This window comes from Cynocephalus volans, chromosome 5, assembly GCF_027409185.1.
Source record: "Cynocephalus volans isolate mCynVol1 chromosome 5, mCynVol1.pri, whole genome shotgun sequence".
Taxonomy (NCBI): Eukaryota; Metazoa; Chordata; class Mammalia; order Dermoptera; family Cynocephalidae; genus Cynocephalus; species Cynocephalus volans.
In genome coordinates, this window is record NC_084464.1 from 68,378,920 (window position 1) to 68,397,524 (window position 18,605).

The window sequence follows — 18,605 nt, forward strand, 5'->3', positions numbered from 1 at the left end:
GCAAAACAACCAAAAAAAAAAAAAAAAAAGCCAAAAACCCATTCTAACTGTATTTCAAATTTTCCAGAAAGACCCAAATCAGAGCATCTTCTGTGATATGACTCACTGGACCATCTATGAAAATGAGCTGCTATATGTCTGTGTCTGGGGGCTATTGACAGTGATGTGCAATGTTGTCATTCATGAAAAAAAGATCTGTCTGCACTTTAATAAAATGCGGAACTCTAACCATGGTGATTTCATCCTGTTTTTTTTAGTAGCTTAAGTTTGAGGTCACTTGAAATCACAACTCACTGTCATTGATTTATCATTAGGCATATATCCCCCTGAGCTGGTGCAGTCCCTGATGTAATAATTTTCCTGTGGTAACTATGGTGCTAGTGGAATACATAGTACTGTGCAATAAAAAGAATAGACTGAGTACTCCACACTGTAGTTCTTGACACAGAAGTAACTTGCACTAAAAATGTGAGATCAAATGGTTGCAGCCAACTTTTATGGTATTGAGGCCTTTTGAAAGGTTGAGCGTTTGCCTGAAATCTCTGGGCGAAAGCATGGTTATTTCACTTTTTATTATGTCTGAAAGGTTGGCCTCCAGAAAGCACTGCTTTCAGCAGGAACACTAAAGCTTTGGGGAAAATGATGATCATTGGATGTCAACAATCACACTGTTTGGCTGTGCCCACATATGGGGACGCAGGCTATGCTTTCTGCTATGAATAGCAGTCAGCTGGCTCTTTCTTGCTTGAAGAAAATGAGCTTTTAGGAGTGACGAGTGAGAATGCTGGTAAAGCTTTTAAAAATTTTAAATAGATTATAGAGCTGATGAATAGAGAAACTATCAGAGAACTTATTGTGAATCTAATGTATACAGAACACTCTCCTAGATCGGGGGGGAAGGTGAAATACAAAAGACTCAGAGGCCCAGTGCCAGCTTCAAGTACAACACAGCTGAGAATACAATATTCTATATTATCATGAGAATATAAAAACACATCTATAAAAATAGATGTGAAGAACAATTTTATCTTCACTGGGACTTCACGTACCTATCTATTTCTTCATAAGCAAGATGAACATACGTCCAGATTTTACAACTGTTGTCCTAGCTAGCTGTTCAGTTTAGCATTTTAACACTCTCAAAAGTGTCCGAGTGGGTTATAAATCACATTATATTATAAATATGATGGAGTAATCACGGGTAAGCATTATAACTATCTAGGTTTGAAAGAGATTTTTTTCTGAGTATAATTCAGGTTTCTGAATCTATAACAATTCTTCCTGTTCTAAAATTATATGGTGCTCATAGCAAACCTACTTTCTCATTCCATTCCTTCCTCATCTGACCTCTAGACACAGCCCTAGCACACCTGTCTCCTGAACCTGACTTAGTACCTCCTGTACATGGTGTCCTTTCCCTAGAATAGTGACCCCATTGCTCCCTTCTCCAATTCAACGCAATGCTCACATCACCCATTTTAGTACGCTGCCCCAAGGTACAGAAGCCATCCACACCACAGTATCCTTTCGTTTATTTTTGACTCCTTCAAAGAACAATTTCCGTGTTTAATTTTTCATTCCTGAGCCAAATTTAGTCAATCTAGTTGTTGCTTCTATACTGTGTTGAAAATTGGCTGAGATCACCAGTAGCCTAATTCTTTTATAGTTCCATGCCACTGCTCCTTTCCTATTATATTTAAGACTGTGGACTATTATCTGCAAAATGTTTCTTTGGGCTTTTATGACTCCGCCTTTCTCCACTTTTCCTTCTTCCTCTTTCTTACTCCTCAGCTTCGTTCATGACTTCTATTCCTGGGCCCACTTTGGAATATAGTGTCTCAATTTCTGTCCTTGATCTTCTTTCTTTCCTTCATGGTTACACCCTGCATTCCCTAACTCTAATGATGGCTACTGTCTGTTTCTTCCTAACATAATGCTTATTCTGGCTTATATTCCTTATATCAGAAGTTCCTTAACATGCCTACATATAAGTTACTTGAGGGTCTTTTAAAAATTCCAATTCCAGGCCATACCCCAGGCTAGTTAAATCAGAGTTTCTGGAGGCAGGGAGCCCCCAGTGACTCCAGTGTACGGGCCAATCTGGGAACCAGAACCTTATATGCATCACGTCATTTAAACATCTTGACAAGCTTGTCATGTAGGCAGTTCTAAGCTACTTGAAAAGCTGAAAAGCCAAGGCACAGAGAGCATGAGTCACCTGTTCGAGGTCACACTAGCAATCCATAGAGCTAGGACAAATTATAGGAATAATTATGTTCTTCATTTTACTTATTCTTCACCTAATCTTAATTGTTGGATGATAACTTACCAGGCTAGACATCAGAGAGCTACCTTTGTCTTGGGCCACGCTTCTCTTCTAAAATCTAATTCCTATAAATTTTAATTTCTAATCCAGCCTATCTTTCTGCATTGCAAATGCTTCTCTTTTTCTGTCTGTCTGGAATGAAGGACTAGACTTCTCCTTGGCTCCCCTTCCATGAGTCAGATTCTCTCTCTCTGTCTCTCTCTGTATCTGTCTCTCTTTCTTTTCTCTCCCAGTCACTTCAACTCTTCCCTATCACCCACAGTGATGACTGAGTAGTCTTTTTTAGAAACAAATGTGACTACTTCCCACTCTATTAGAGGCATGTATTAGTTCTCATTGTAGTAAACAAAAGCTTTCAAAATCTCCCCCTAATGGCTCATTTTCTGTGTCTGCTCTCACTGCAACATGTAGTGGTGATGTGTGTTAAAAATGTGATATATTTTCATTCTTCAATTATGTAAAATAAATTATGATTATAATACATACATGTAGTGCTTTGTTCTCTGGTATGCATTATTATTAGGAGATTAGACAGTTATCATAGATGTATTTGTTGAAATGTAAATTTCCTTAAATATATTTACAACAAATTATTATATAGGTTTTTAAAATGTTCTGGGCACAATTTTAAAAAATATAAGTATAATTGAATAACTTAATAAAGTTATAATTTCATAAATATATACAAATTAGTATCCATTAGCTCATATTTCCCGTACCTTTCTGATCAATATGATTTTCTGCTTTGTGAAGTTATTTCCTTATTCATCTAAAAATTTAGGCCATAACACACTCTCCTTTATTCAATTATTAAACAGATTAAAATATTAGAATAAATCTTTTCTAAAATTAAAATTTTAAATGGTCCACTCAAATGCAAATGCAGTGTCGTTTAATAGGATGATTTTATAATATCAAAATAGGTAAATGCATTATTTAAAAAAAAGGTTACCAGTTTCAAGGACTATAGAACAAACATGTGTCTTCTCTAGACATACAAAATATATACATAGGTTATACTATATAAAATTGCTAAAACTGCCATTTTTTAAACTACAATGGTGGCAATTTCACATGATTTATCCCAATGATTAAATCTATTTAATATGACATTCAATGACGTTATTTCACAAACCTATCAAGACGGGTTTAGAAATGTACAGGTTTTATAAAAGACCAATCCCATACTAAAAGGTATTGTGTTATGTCACATTAATTCTCAGTAATGAACAAATGATTCTGAATAGTACTAGAGAACTTTATTTTTAATATTTTAAAGAGTAAAATGTTAAAGTAATCTCCATACCATATTCAGAAGTTTTTCTTTCAGTTAAATCTAATTTCCAGAATTGCCACATTTTACCTATAGTCAGTTCCTTAATATTTTATTTGAAAATTTATCATTCTTAATGTTTTTTTTTTTTCTGACAAGTGTGAAACTTTTTGAGGTATGTATCATTTAAATGTTAAAATCAGTGGTATTTTGACAGTGGTGACTGAAAATATTTGGGGTGTAATTTAAGAAACAAATGGAATTTGCAAAGTAAGCATCTCTTAAGATAGTTTCTATATGACATATGAAATAATATTCTAGATCTATTTCCTTTAGAGATTTAAAGGCCAACTATAATAGGTGAAGAGAATGATTGAATCACATAGACTGTGTGTGAAGGCTATGAGTATTTTTTACTTTACCTCTTTGCAAACCAATGCTTTCTGTTGAAAGCTGGACAAATTCAGAATCCTGCAAAACAAATTCTAATACAGAAAGATTTCAATTTCTTTGCAAAGTGAACAAAATCAAATAAAATCACCAAGGACACTGTAATGTCAAATGTATCTGAACTTTAAATACCCTTACCATCAGCCATGCAAGAAATATGCTTCTGGCTTTGTAGGTTGATGGCATATATAGTATCTGTATCTATCTCTGTATCTCTCTCTATCTATCTATTTACCTACCTACCTATTGATCCATCTCCCTTCCTCCCTACCTGGTAAGACTATGTCAATTCAAGGACTATTTAAGGCATAGACAAAATTTATAGCTTTTGCTTCATGCAAGGTCATTCTGATTCAAAGAGGAAGTGACTGTATTATCATCTGTGTGCCCTAAGACTGGGGACAGAACAAGAAAGTAAAAATTCTCAGGTCTGCTGTCCTTATTTTCTCAGGGTAATTGTTAAGAGCTCAAATTGTGAATTCCAGAGTCAGACTGTCTGTGTAACCTTAGGTAAATTACACACAGTGTTCTGTACCCCAATTTCTCACCTGTGTATAGTAGTTGCCTCCTAGTATGGAGGATTTGATGGGTTAATGTATGTAAAGCTCTTATAACTATATAAACATTAGTTATTATTTTTGTTGTCATCATTATGATTGTTTTGATGTTGCTGTTTATTCCTAGTTGTGATCACAATGTAGAACAGGACAGCAAAGGCCTGCCATCATCCTTAACTGTCAACTTATTTAAAGTAAGAACTAATATACCTTGAAGGAGCTGTGGGAGCTACTCTGATCCCTCTGCCTCTAATACCTCTGCCACGACCAGAGTCCTCTGAGCCATTTAAGTAAGATAATTCACGTAGTTGTTCCTGACGAATTTCATCATTGTAGTCCTAGAAAAAAAAACAAAACATGACTTGATGAGTTAAGATGAGACAAGGGGTTCCTAAGCTGAAAAAAACACAATAAGAAAACAAAAAAAACAAAAACAAACAAAAAAAACACTTCATTTGTTTGCTGGAGCCTTGTACTCAGAAATCTAAAATGATATAAAAAGTGTATATACTTTAAATTCCTATTTTTATAAAGAAATTGAACTTGCTTCTTTTATCAAGGAAGTACTCAGCAGGACATCAGACTAGATTTGCTTAGACATTATTTGGTGTGTTAGCTAGAAAAGGGAAGATAGAAATATAGAACAGAAACTTGGAATGCACCAAGGTTATGATGGTTAACACAAGGATTACTGAAAAACAACTTCCCTTGGCTGAATGTGTGTGGATTATGAATGACTGCATGATATTCAAATAGCTCCTGATGTGTAAGCTGAAAAGGGATTCCCAAGGCCCAGAGTGTATTAAAACCATAAAGAAGTCCAATAATATGGCCCAGATTCAGAGAACTGGAAAGCTGTGGAATCTAAGCAAAGAACTTGATGTGCAACATTTAAAAACAAAGAATTTTCTATGTGTTCTATCACTGGGCTAATGGAGGGTGAGAGCCATAGTAGAAGGCAAATTTCATAATAACAACCAGATTCAGTTGAAGTCAAAGGGACTGTTTTCTCCATCAGTGTAGAAATTTATCAGTCATTTCAATAGGACCAAAGAGTGGATCTGGGTCATTAAAGATGAATGTTACCTTTAAAACACAAGGGCTGTACAAAAGTGAGTAGTTGGTGATTTGAGCCAAAAGGCCGATCTGATTAATTATTTTTCTCTAAACGTATGTTTAAGTGAAATCAGTCTCATATGTGTTATAGTAACATAAAGAGAAGACTATCTACAGTCACCCACACATCTCTGCCTACAAAATGGCAGGGATGCATATAGCCTGCAAAGATTTCCAATGCACGACTTTACCTCAGGCTCCAGAAACTGCCTTGACTACAAGAAAAATGCTAGTCACTCCAAAGCATTTTTTTAAAAAAAAGTTTTAACATGTTGCTTTCACATTTATCCTCTTCAGCACCTAATTATAGTGATAATAAACTCAACACAGTTAGCTGACAGAAGAACCATACAGTAGAAAATTATAGTTTCTAACAAGTCACATATTATTCAATTTCTACCTCCTAATTTTGATATTCAAGCAACAACTGAACTGAAGAATAAACACATCTATGCTTTTGTTAGGATCAGGTAATGAAATGAATTGCTGCTACTGAGTGAACTGACCAACCACTGTCAAAATGAAACATTAATCCCATAATTTTCCCATGTAATGTGCGGGATCATTGTAGCTTCTTCACTGAGGAAAACCCATAAAGCACTCAGGATCCTTATGAATTGTAGAAAGAGATGGATTGTCATTGTTGAAAACACTGAAGGTTGAGATAAAAATTAACAAATTGCAGATCAATTCAATATATGTAAAAGTGTACCTTAGAACATCAATACTTTTTATGCCAGAATCGGAAAATGTAAGAATGTAGATATGGTCTTATTCATTTGATAATCATAAAGAAGATGAAGAAGGAGGATGAGGAAGAGTAACATTGTAATCAGATGGTGTGATAGAAAAAGTCCCAATTTATTCAGGGATCCCTGCATCTATACCCTGAGATAGTTCCCACCACACTGACTCTGGGATTGGCCATGTGATTTGTCTTAGTGACAATAAAAAATGATGATAAAAAACATGATACAAGCAGAGACTTGAAAAGTGCTTGTGTATTGGGGCTTACCCTTTCTTGTCACTGGAAACCCTTATTCCACCAGGTAAAGGAACCCAGGTTAGCCTTCTAGAGGATGAGAGGCTGTGTAAAGAGAAGCTCCAGCCATCCCTGCCCTCCCTGCATCCCATCCGAATCCCCAGACACATGAGTGAGGCCATCCTACGCATCCAGTAGTAGTCCAACTGGCGAAGACCAGAAAAATCACCCAGCTAACCCCAGAACCAGGAGAAATAGATACTAAATTGGTGCTTTAAGCTACTAAGTATTTTGGCGGTTTGTTTTGTGCAAAAGCTAAAAAATACAGAGGGGACCAGTCAGCACAGGACATGAGAGACATACTTCAGAGGCTGACTTCAGCAGCTTATGTCCAGTCTTGCCCAGAGGGAGGGCTCTAGGGCACAGATGTGATCTCTATGTTCCTTGGGGCAGATGCAGACTTATCTAGAGATGAATATATCTGAATGTGATAGCTGGGTGTCATTAGAATTTGAATTATTCACTTAAATCTCTTTGTTCAGAATCCATGTTCACCAACCCAACTGCACTGGAGTTCAGCTCCTGAGAGAAATCTCCTAACATGGAGAGAATTTGCTAATCTTATTAATATAAATATTTGATACCACAGGATAAGTTAATTCTTAGTGTAAGCAAAACAGCTGTTAATATATAACCAAGTTTCTTATAAGCTTAGCTACGGAAGCTAAGAAATGTTTTAAGAAATGAATCATCTTCCAGGGTTGTAGTGGCCAAGAGAATGCAGACCAGCAACTACAGGTGTAATATCCCAAAACTCCAGTTGCTATGCTCTGAAATCCTGTTGCTCACAAGGCCATGGTACACAAGAGCTTCTCTCCTGGCTGATGATCAAATGTGGTTAGATGCTAAAATAGGTCCATTCCTGTAAACACAGAATTCCTCTAACTATGCCTCAAGGATGTCTTACCAGTGTGGCTGAACTTCCTTTGATTTCATTGCACCAGGGTAGTCTAGAAGGCTTCCACCTTCTTTCACTGGGGCCGAATGTTGTAGTGTGAGGGATCTACAGCCTTCCTCAGCGCTCTCCTTATTTTTTTGGTCACAAGAGCATTTTCCATAATAAAATTCTTACATGTTTAATCCCATTTTGGCATTTGCTTCTTGGAAGACTCTAACATACTGAATGCTGACAAAATCAAGTTCCTAAGATCACACAGCTGAGGGCTTTCATAAATAATGCTGGTGAAGCCTACTCTCTTCAACATACCTTACATTATAATTGAATTGGACAACTTGTCACTCTTACTTAAAAATGGTTATAGATAGGTTAAGCATGAAATTAATTACTGATTACCAAAGAGGGTAGTAATTAAAATCTTTAAGAAAATAAATTGTATGTTGCCAAATTTTTTTCAGCACTTCACTTAATAAAGAATATGAAAGGCTCCTGAAGTTGGGAAAACATGAACAATATTTTGGGCCAGAGATCAGAATAAGTTGGATGGCACAGGGAAATTGTGGCAATAATTAAAAGGCTAGTGTGTGCATTATGTGTGATAGGGTATGAAAGAGAAAATATGAGCAACCACAAGTAGTTTAAGAGTGCTGTAGTAGAAAGTGTAAGTATGATTGGGAAAAGTAGAAACAAAAGAGGTTTTTAGGGACAGAAATGGTTAGAAGTATAATGATACCATTAGCCAGAGAAAGGAAGAAAAGCAGAAAAAAGTTTGAAGGTGGAAAACTCATGTTTGGTCTTGACCACCTTAAGTTTAAAATGTCAGAGACATCTTAAGGGTTGTCTTAGAAATTCATTCTGGATTGAGGGAGTAAATCTGAGTGTAATCTGTACATATTTGTGATAAGCAAAGGGCAGAAACAGCATAAGAGAAGAGTAAAATAATGTACAGTGACAGGAAGTTCCTAATAATAATTTTAATGCAAATTTATATCACTGATGATAAACAGTTGATTTGTTAATTGCAATATTTGGATCATTAAATGTTAAATAATCAAGTCTTTTAATAAGCTCAGGTATTCCCAGTTAGACAACCAAAATATATGTACCAATTTATTTATAGCAATGAGGCATCTAAATGTTTCCAATAAACAAACATAACGTTTTTTAAATGTCCAAATGTAGGAATAGTTAAAAACCCTAAATATTCTCTAGACTGAGTATATCCTGTGCATTATTTTTATAACAAAAATATAATGTTATAAGTCTGTGATTTTATATTATAATGCATATTTCCAATCCTCTCTTAAGCACAGATCTAACTTTAAATTAATTTTTCATAATTAGTATATGAAAACTTAGCTGAAGCTAGAACATCCTGTTAAATTGTTCCATGTGTTGCTGATGCTTCAGTTACATAAAATCTTAAAGATATGAATAAACAAAATATTCCAAATTTACCTTGTAAATGTCATCTTACCAGAAATATGCCATATATTATTTTACTTGAGTAGTATTGAATTCTAAGATTCTGAAGTCATGCAATTAATTACACATATGAATGGGTGGTTGTAGTTGTATAGCATTCATAATTTTTATGCTCAATTTGCTAACACAGATGTTCATTGAAAAATAAAAATGTATGTTCATGAATAGTAATGATTATAATTTATATTTACATGATACTGTTTTAATATTATTTTATTTATTACTATAGTATTAAAACACCCTTGATAGATAAAGAGATAAAGATAGACAAATAATTATGTAGGTGAAAAAGTATGTGAAAAGCCTAAGTATGTGAAAAAATACATAGGAAACAAAGAAAGGTAAAATTATGGCAATTCAGGATGAGTAAAAATTAAAAAATTAATTTTCAATTATTTAGCATCAATAAATAATAAAAAGTCAATTTAGGTATCTAATTTGTATGGAAAACTAGCATATTACAAAATTTAAAAATAAGTCCTACTGATAGTATGAAGACAGTGCTCTTCTCATAAAAAAAATGAATGTTACACCTATGGATAAACTGTAATATTATGTTAGGTAAAATTCCAAATTACTAGGATTTCCCACTTCAAATAATAAAGAATGTGTTACTGTTTTGTGATTTACGTGCAGTAAATCAAACATACACACACTAAAAACACTCCTTGACCTGTAAGATGCGTATAAAGTTGCTTTAAAAATGCTGATTTTTTTGATCTGCTGCTTTGGTTTCAGACGGAAAGGATTCAGATAAGTTAACAGTGAACCTTTAAATGAATCTATTGAGTCTAAAATAATACATGCATATCAAACATAGATACTTTTAGAATTGATCTGAATTTTTTTCTGTAACGTCCAAAAATTTTGCTTTTTTGCTACCAAAATCAGGTTTTAAAATTTGCTACTTGAAATAACAAAGATATTTACAATATTTTTCATATGTTCTTCTTGCCCACAGTGAGGCAAATTCAGTCTATGAAACAATTTCCATGAAATTCATGAGTGCTTCTTCTTGCCTCTCTGACAAGGCCCTCCCACTGTGACGGCATATGGTGTAAACAGTATACACAAAAGCTCAGAGCAGACAGATGTTAGGATGTTCCTAGAAAGGACTTATGCTCATAGTTCGCATATTTAATGTATATGCACAATTTCCCAGTTATGTACACTCATGTCCATCTGTTGTGATGGCATTTTGCCCAAATACAAATTGGGAAGATTATTTCACTTGCATATAGATGCCAGGTAATGATAGGCTACCTGGGGGCACAGTGAGGGCCCATTTTCCTGCCAAATTCCTTCCTCCGAGACTCCCATGGGCACTGGTGCCACACATTTAAAACTGTGATTATAACCACTGGTATAACATGTAAATGTATACTTGGCTTTAGCAATGCCAAGACTATCGAATGACATCAGGGGAAAATGAAATGTAGTCTGTGTCCCTTCTGGGCCATGACAAAGAGATCTGGAATTTCCTCAGCCCCTACAAACAGTTAGGTTAGGACACTTTAACCAGAGTAATAAACAGAAGTGCAGGAAGTGTTGGGTCCTGTGCCAATATCAGACCTGTAACTGAGTTGGAATGGGTAGGAAACTATTTCAGAAAACAGCTATGCTGTGGTGGATATTATTCAGCAAAACAGCTCAAGCTATTAGATAACATTTCTTAGCCAACACAGGGTGAGTTTTAATCAGCCCAGGCTTGGGACCAGAAAAAACTCATTAACAAAATGTAGTCAAAGAACAGTCAATTAAGATTTATTAAGAATCTGCTTGGTTCATGACTCTGCATAAGGTTTACATAAAGGCTTTATAAAACGCAAAGGAGATTCAATATTACAAAGTCAAAATGTTGTGGACTTTGCATCTTAAACTGCTAGTGATGGTAATTTCTGTCACTAAAGAATATATTCTTTTCTTCCCTATTATTAAAGTCTATTGCCCACTATGCAAAAATCATCAGAGAATAAGAAAATATCAATAGAGATTTAATGTAGATGTTTTTCAGGATTATTTGAGAGGCTTATCTTCTATTTTGTTTTATTTGACTTTATTAAACATTGGCCACTGATACATAAGATCTAAGAGCCAAGACCTTGTGAATGACCAAAAAAAGACTCATGTATTTGGTGTTATACATTAACCCATTCTAGCATAAAAATCAGGGTAGATTCAGAGTAGTAGATAAATATTCATATAATACTAAATGACAGATTTGAGCTGTTATTCTAAATATTCCAAGTTCCGTTTGTTTAGATAAGGTCGAAATGACTATATTTTCTTCGGAAAATTACTGTACACACACACAGAAGCCTTATTGCATTTTACGTCAAAATAGGCATTAATTTAATACTTTGGCATCTTATCTACCTTAATTTACAAGTACATAAAATGAACATTTGGTTAACATAGAATTGATGGTTCTCAGTACATTGATCCAATGGGTTTGAATTCTTCTTAACCAAGAAATCTCCATGATAAGGACACATTGAGAAGTGTGTGTGCAAATTTTGTACATAAAAAGGGTTGATAGGATATGGCCCATGTGGATGACTGTGTTAAGTCAATAACCTAGCAATTCCAGGCCTTCCCCTGGACATGGAAAATTTATATATTCAGCATAGTCATCCATCTAACCCATCAGATTTTTAAAAGTGCTTAATGTTTTGCTGAAATGAATAATTATTTTATTTATTCAATGTACTTCTGAGCAGCAAGTAAGTGGCAGGCACTGATGTAGGTAATGGGGAAACAGTGGAGGAAATCCCCTGTTCCAGTGGAGCTCAAGTGCATGTAGATGACTAGATCCCTGCACTTGTTTGTGAAATGTAATGGCAAGCAGCAATGCAAGCAACATTTCAATAAAATATCGAGGCAAGATTAGAAGCCTTCTTAATAACTCTGAATCAGTGCATGTTTAACTCAACTTTGATCCTTTTTGTTGGTTTAAAATACTTTATTCCTACTATTATACTAATGTTTTTAGTGGCTGCTACTTTTTGTTTTATCTTAAAAATGTTAAATTCTACATTTGCTTAAGAAAAAAGGTATTTGTTATATTTCAGCATGGGAAAACTCCTCCGAGAAGTTCACTGTTTCCCTCCAAATAAAAAAGCTGTGATGAGTCCTTCTAACTGTATTTTTTCAATCATGAAAACAACAACCTGCCCTGACATGGTAATTTTCTTGAAACTCTTCAAGAAAAATTTAAAATATTGCTGTTTATGTCTTTTTATTTTTTAAATATACTTTTATTTGGTTGCAGCTTCTAGCTCCCTCCGAATTTAATCTTTAAAAACCCACACAAAACTTCATATAGAACTTTTTGTAAAGGAGCTGAGCCTCTTTAAGAGAGAATGTCAGTGCATATTTATTAAGAATTTAGTAAGCAAGGGATAGAGGGATACAGGCGTACCCGGGGACATTGCGGGTTTGGTTCCAGACTGCTGCAATAATGCAAATACAACAAGAAAGTCATACAAATTTTTTGGCTTCGCAGAGCATATAAAAGTTATGTTTACACTATACTGTAGTCTATTAAGTGTGCCAATAGCATTATGCCTAAAAAAGCACATACCTTAATTAAAAATACTTTATTTCTCAAAGTGCTAACAATCTTGTAAGCCTTCAATGAGTAGTAATTTTTTTGCTGGTGGAGGGTCTTGTCTTAATGCTGATGGCTGCTGACCGGTCAGGGTGGTGGGTGCCAAAGGTCAGGGTGGCTGTTTCTTAAAATAGGGCAACAATAAAGTTTATCTCGTTGACTCTTTCTTTCGTGAAAGTTTCTCTATTGCATGCAATGCTGTTTGATAGCACTTTACTCACAGTAAAACTTCTTTCCAAATTGGAGTCAATCCTCTCAATCCCTGTTACTGCTTTATCAACTAAGTTTATGTAATATTTTAAATCCTTTGTTGTCATTTCAACAATGTTCACAGCACCTTCACCAGGAATAGCTGCTGTCTCCAGAGACCACTTTCTTTGCTCATCTATAAGAAGCAAGTCCTCATCCATTCAAGTTTTATCATGAGACTGCAGTTAATTCAGTCATATCTTCAGACTCCACTTCTAATCCTACTTCTCCTGATATTTCTACCAGATCTGCAGTTATTTTCTCCACCACAGTCTTGAGACCTCAACATTTTCCATGACAATTGGAAGCTACTTCTTCCAAACTACTATTAATGTTGATATTGACCTCCGTCCATGACTTACAAATGTTTTTAATGAATCTAGAATGGTGAATCCTTTCCAGAAGGTTTTCAACTTACTTTGCCCAGATCCATGAGAGGAATCACTATCTATGGTAGCTATAGCCTTACGAAATGCATTTCTTAAGTAATAAGACTTGAAAGTCAAAATTACTCCTTGATTCATAAGCTGCAGAACGGATGTTGTGTCAATAGGCATGAAAAAACATGAATATCTTTATACATCTCCATCAGAGCACTTGGATGACTAGACTAGGTGCACTGTCAATGACCAGTAATATTTTGAAGTGAATTTTTTTTCTGGGCAGCAGGTCTCAACAGTGGGCTTAAAATATTCAGTAAACCATGCTGTTAACAGATATGCTGGCATCCATGCCTTGTTGTTCCATTGATAGAGCACAGCTAGAGTAGATTTAGTATAATTCTCAAGGGCCCTAGGATTTTCAGAATGGTAAATAAGCAATGACTTCACCTTTAAGTCACCAGCTGCATTATCCCCTAGCAAGAGAGATGGTTCTTTGAAGATCTGAAGCCAGGCATTGACTTCTTCTCTCTAGCTATCAAGGTCTTAGATGGTATGTTTTTCCAATATAAGGCTGTTTCATCCACATTAAAAACCTGTGGTTTAGTGTAGCCACCTTCATCAATGATTTTAGCCAGATCTTCCAGATCACTTGTTGCAGCATCTACATCAGCACTTGCTGCTTCACCTTGCACTTTTATGTTGTGTAGATAGCTCTTTCCTTAAACCTCATGAACCAACCTCTGTTAGGTTCAAACTTCTACAGCTTCCTCACCTCCCTCAGCCTTCACAGAATTGAAGAGAGTCAGGACCTTTCTCTTGGTTATGCTTTGGCCTAAGGAAATGTGTCTGGTTTGATCTTCTATCCAGACCACTAAAACTTTCTTTACATCACCAATAATGCTGTTTCACTTTCTTATCATTCATGTGTTCACTGGAATAGCACTTTTAACTTCCTTCAAGAACTTTTTCTTTGCATTCACAATTTGGCTCACTGTTTGACACAAGAGTCCTAGATTTTGGCCTGTCTTGGCTTTCAACAGTCCTTCTTAACTAAGCTTAATCATTTCTACTTTTAGATTTAAAGTGAGAGACAGGCAACTCTTCCTTTCACTTGAATACTCAGAGGCCAGTGTGTAGGGTTATTAATTGGCCTAATTTCAATATTATGTCTCAGGGAATAGGGAGGCTCAAGGAGAGAGAGAGAGAGAGACAGGTAAATGGCTAGTTGGTGGAACAGTCAGACCACACACAACATTTATAAATTAAATTCACCCTCTTACATGGGCACAGTTTGCGATGTCCCAAAACAATTACAGTACTAGCATCAAACACACTGTTAACACATCACCATAACAGATACAATAAGAATTAAAAAGCTTGAAATATTAGGAGAATTACGAAATGTGACACAGAGGCACAAAGTGAACACATGCTGTTGAAAAACCAGCACTATTTGATTTGCTCAAGGCAGGGCTCTCCCAAACCTTCAGTTTGTTAAAAAACGCAGTTATCTGCAATGTGCAATAAATGAGTTGTGCCTATATTAGGTCAGACAAGTAGGCACGAGCTAGATCATGGTGGCTCTTTTGGCTTTATTCTAAACATAATAGAAAGCCTGAGGAGTATTTAAACTGGACAGTAAAAGAACCAGTTTGATATCTTTAAGGGAATATTCTGGAATATTCTGTTGTAAGAAAAATGGATTGAAGTAGGACAAGAGTGGAAACACGGAGAGGGGCTAAGACACTATTGTAGCGGCACATGCACTAGCTACTGCAGTCATCTCTGCTATGATCGTGGAGAGTGGTGGAGAGGAACAGCCGTTGGTAATTGTGCACATATTTGGAGGCAGAATGGGCAGAGATTGCTGAAATTGCTGATAGATTAGATATGGGGAATGGTGAGAAAAGTGGACTTGAAAGTGACTCCCAGATTTTTGGTTTGTGCGGCTGATTGAATTGTGGTGCCATCACTGAGATGGAAAAATGTGAGTTGCCCTCTGGACTCACTCTATTCTTAAAAAGGGAAGCAAATATTATTTGTAAACCAAAAGCCCTTTTATATTGGGAATTTTGGGGGTGTGGCATGATTCTCCCTTTTGTAGGTAGGCTGTCCTCTGAGTAGACATACAAATCTTTAAGAATCCCGCTTAAGAAAAAAAAAATAGACGAAAGACATAGTCTGCCAATCATAAAAAGGAAAATAAATATCTTTACATGAAGGCATCTAGGAACCAATAAAAGAGAAGTGGAAACTTGTCAGTTAAAAGATAAAAAACAGAGATGGCAAGAGGAACATCACTCAGCATCTGGGAAATGCAAATCAAAACCACATTGAGATACCATCTAACCCCAGTTAGGATGGCTAAAATCCAAAAGACTATGAACGATAAATGCTGGCGAGGTTGCGGAGAAAAAGGAACTCTCATACATTGTTGGTGGGACTGCAAAATGGTGCAGCCTCTATGGAAAATGGTATGGAGGTTCCTCAAACAATTGCAGATAGATCTACCATATGACCCAGTTATCCCACTGTTGGGAATATACCCAGAGGAATGGAAATCATCAAGTCAAAGGTATACCTGTTCCCCAATGTTCATCGCAGCACTCTTTACAATAGCCAAGAGTTGGAACCAGCCCAAATGCCCATCATCAGATGAGTGGATACGGAAAATGTGGTACATCTACACAATGGAATACTACTCAGCCATAAAAACGAATGAAATACTGCCATTTGCAACAACATGGATGGACCTTGAGAGAATTATATTAAGTGAAACAAGTCAGGCACAGAAAGAGAAATACCACATGTTCTCACTTATTGGTGGGAGCTAAAAATTAATATATAAATTCACACACACACGCACACGCACACACACACACACACACACACACAAAATGGGGGGGGAAGAAGATATAACAACCACAATTACTTGAAGTCGATACGACAAGCAAACAGAAAGGACATTGTTGGGGGGGAGGGGGGGAGGGAGAAGGGAGGGAGGTTTTGGTGATGGGGAGCAATAATCAGCCACAATGTATATCGACAAAATAAAATTAAAAAAAAAAAGAAAGAAACATTTACAAAGTAGAAATTTAAAAGGATGAGGATATGAAATAAAGAATTTTTTTTAAAAAAAGATAAAAAACAGACAAACAAATAACAACAACAACAACAAAAACAATCCAGGCAGATTTCTATGTGTAAAGTCATAAAGCCATGACAGAAAAATGATAGAGTTAGGGAATAGTTAGTCATTTAATTTTCCTAAAGCATTATGTCTTGGGTGGACAACAGAAGGCTGTGTGGATGGAATTCAGGTTGGAGACTGGAGCCTTGTGTTCTCAAGGTAATGAGCACTCATAGAGTGGCACATGATCACGGACAGCCTATGGAAGGACCACTCTCAGCAATGTGAATGAGGGATTACAGATGGAGGGATCTCAATCAATTCTACAGAAACTCAATTATGATAGCAGTCCAGATGAGAGCAAATGAAAGCGGAAAAGAAGACAGATTTCAAGTTTTGCTCTTAACTATTTTCGTCTCTTTGAACAAAGTCGTTTCTGGCCTCACTTCCATATCTGAAAAATAGGAAGATGGTTGTAATGATCCAACTACATATATCCCATGGTATCTCCATAAGACCTTCTCATGAAGAAGGTTTCTGTGGATATCACGAGGAAAACATGCTACTGAATTTTTACTTTCCTACTATAGAATGTAAATACAAACGATGAGGGTGCCATGTACACACTGTAATATGGCTATACACCTGTCTGTTATTTATAAAACAATTTCTTTGCAAAACTCATACCCAAATAATTTGCTTTCCAAACCATCTCATTTCATGCATTTCTTTGCTAAAACGTCAGTTAGAGTAACAAAAAGAAAAAAAAAGATTTAAAAAATTCTATCAACAAACCCTCTTGAGGAGAAAGAGGATATTTTAAAGAGTTTTATGCTTAGGTTTGTTGGACCAGCTCTAATGCTGGTGTAGAATATAAACTGTGATTGGAGTCTCAGTATTCTAGTGGCTGTACAGGGATTTTGTGGTTATTAAACACCTCAACTTTACTGAGGCATTTAGCAAACCACAAAAGCCATTAATTGGGTGTTTTCGGCACTCTCACAGATATTGCTTCCAAAGCATCAGTAACTACAGAGCAGATCTATGATCAATTTCCTCTCTCACCATCTGGATAATTTATAGATTAGAAATATATATTCAGATTTTTCACTTTATAATGGACAAAACATTCTTCTAGGAGATTTGATTTCAATTGATTCTAAAACACACTTTTAATTTTAAACATAATTTTCCTGATGTTTGAAAATCAGCCACTCTGAGGTTTAAAATTCAGTTCGGAAGATTTTCAAATAGCCTTGTTCTGAAAAGGTCTGAAAAGGTAAAAAGAGATTTATAAAATATTGTTGGCTTAGGGCTTACAAATCTATATTGTTTTAAGCTATTGATTTTTACACAGGCAAAGTTGTGCATGTAAAGGCAGAGAATCCAATTCTCATAAAATTACTCTTGCTATTCCTCTAAGTTACTTCCAGTATAACTAGGGTTTTGAGACTTCTTCCAGACTTTCTAGATATCTCAATCTGTTTTAACTCTATTTAGAATATAACTGTAGCGTATTTATAAAAACAAATCAATATTAAAGAATTGTCATGTTCTTCCTAAGTATTACAAAAGGAATTTTATGTTCATCATTATTGTCAATGCAAGTACTGATTAGAAAGTTAAAAAAACAGTCTGAAAAATGATGCAGGACAAGTTTAAAACTCAATCAGAATTTCAGAAGAATGAGAAGACAAGCCACATACTTAGAAAAAAAAAATTATATGACACATCTAATAAAGGACTATTAAACCCAAATATACAAAGAATTCTTAAAAGTCAACAATAAGAAAAAGAACAAACCGATTAAAAATGATAGAAGATGTGAACAGACATTTCACCAAAGAAGATATACTGATGGAAAATAAACATATAAAAAGATACTCAACATCATACACAATTAGGGAATTGCAAATTAAAACAACTACGAGATACCACTACATTCCTATTTGAATTTGGAAAATCCAGAACACTGACAACACTAAATGCTAGTGAAGATGTAAAACAACACAAAATTTCATTTATTGCTGGTGGAAATTAAAAATGGTTGGTTCGGCCACTTTGGAAGACAATTTGACAGTTTCTG

At 35.4% G+C, this 18,605-nt stretch overlaps 1 protein-coding gene across 1 annotated transcript in view; it reads right to left on the minus strand.

The window, feature by feature from the left end:
- KHDRBS2 (KH RNA binding domain containing, signal transduction associated 2) overlaps nt 1–18,605 on the minus strand; it is a 556,728-nt gene that overhangs the window by 193,845 nt on the left and 344,278 nt on the right. The window contains exon 5 of the mRNA XM_063097985.1: nt 4,817–4,944. Within this exon, the coding sequence (XP_062954055.1) occupies nt 4,817–4,944 (128 nt within the window). The remainder of the gene's footprint in view (nt 1–4,816; nt 4,945–18,605) is intronic.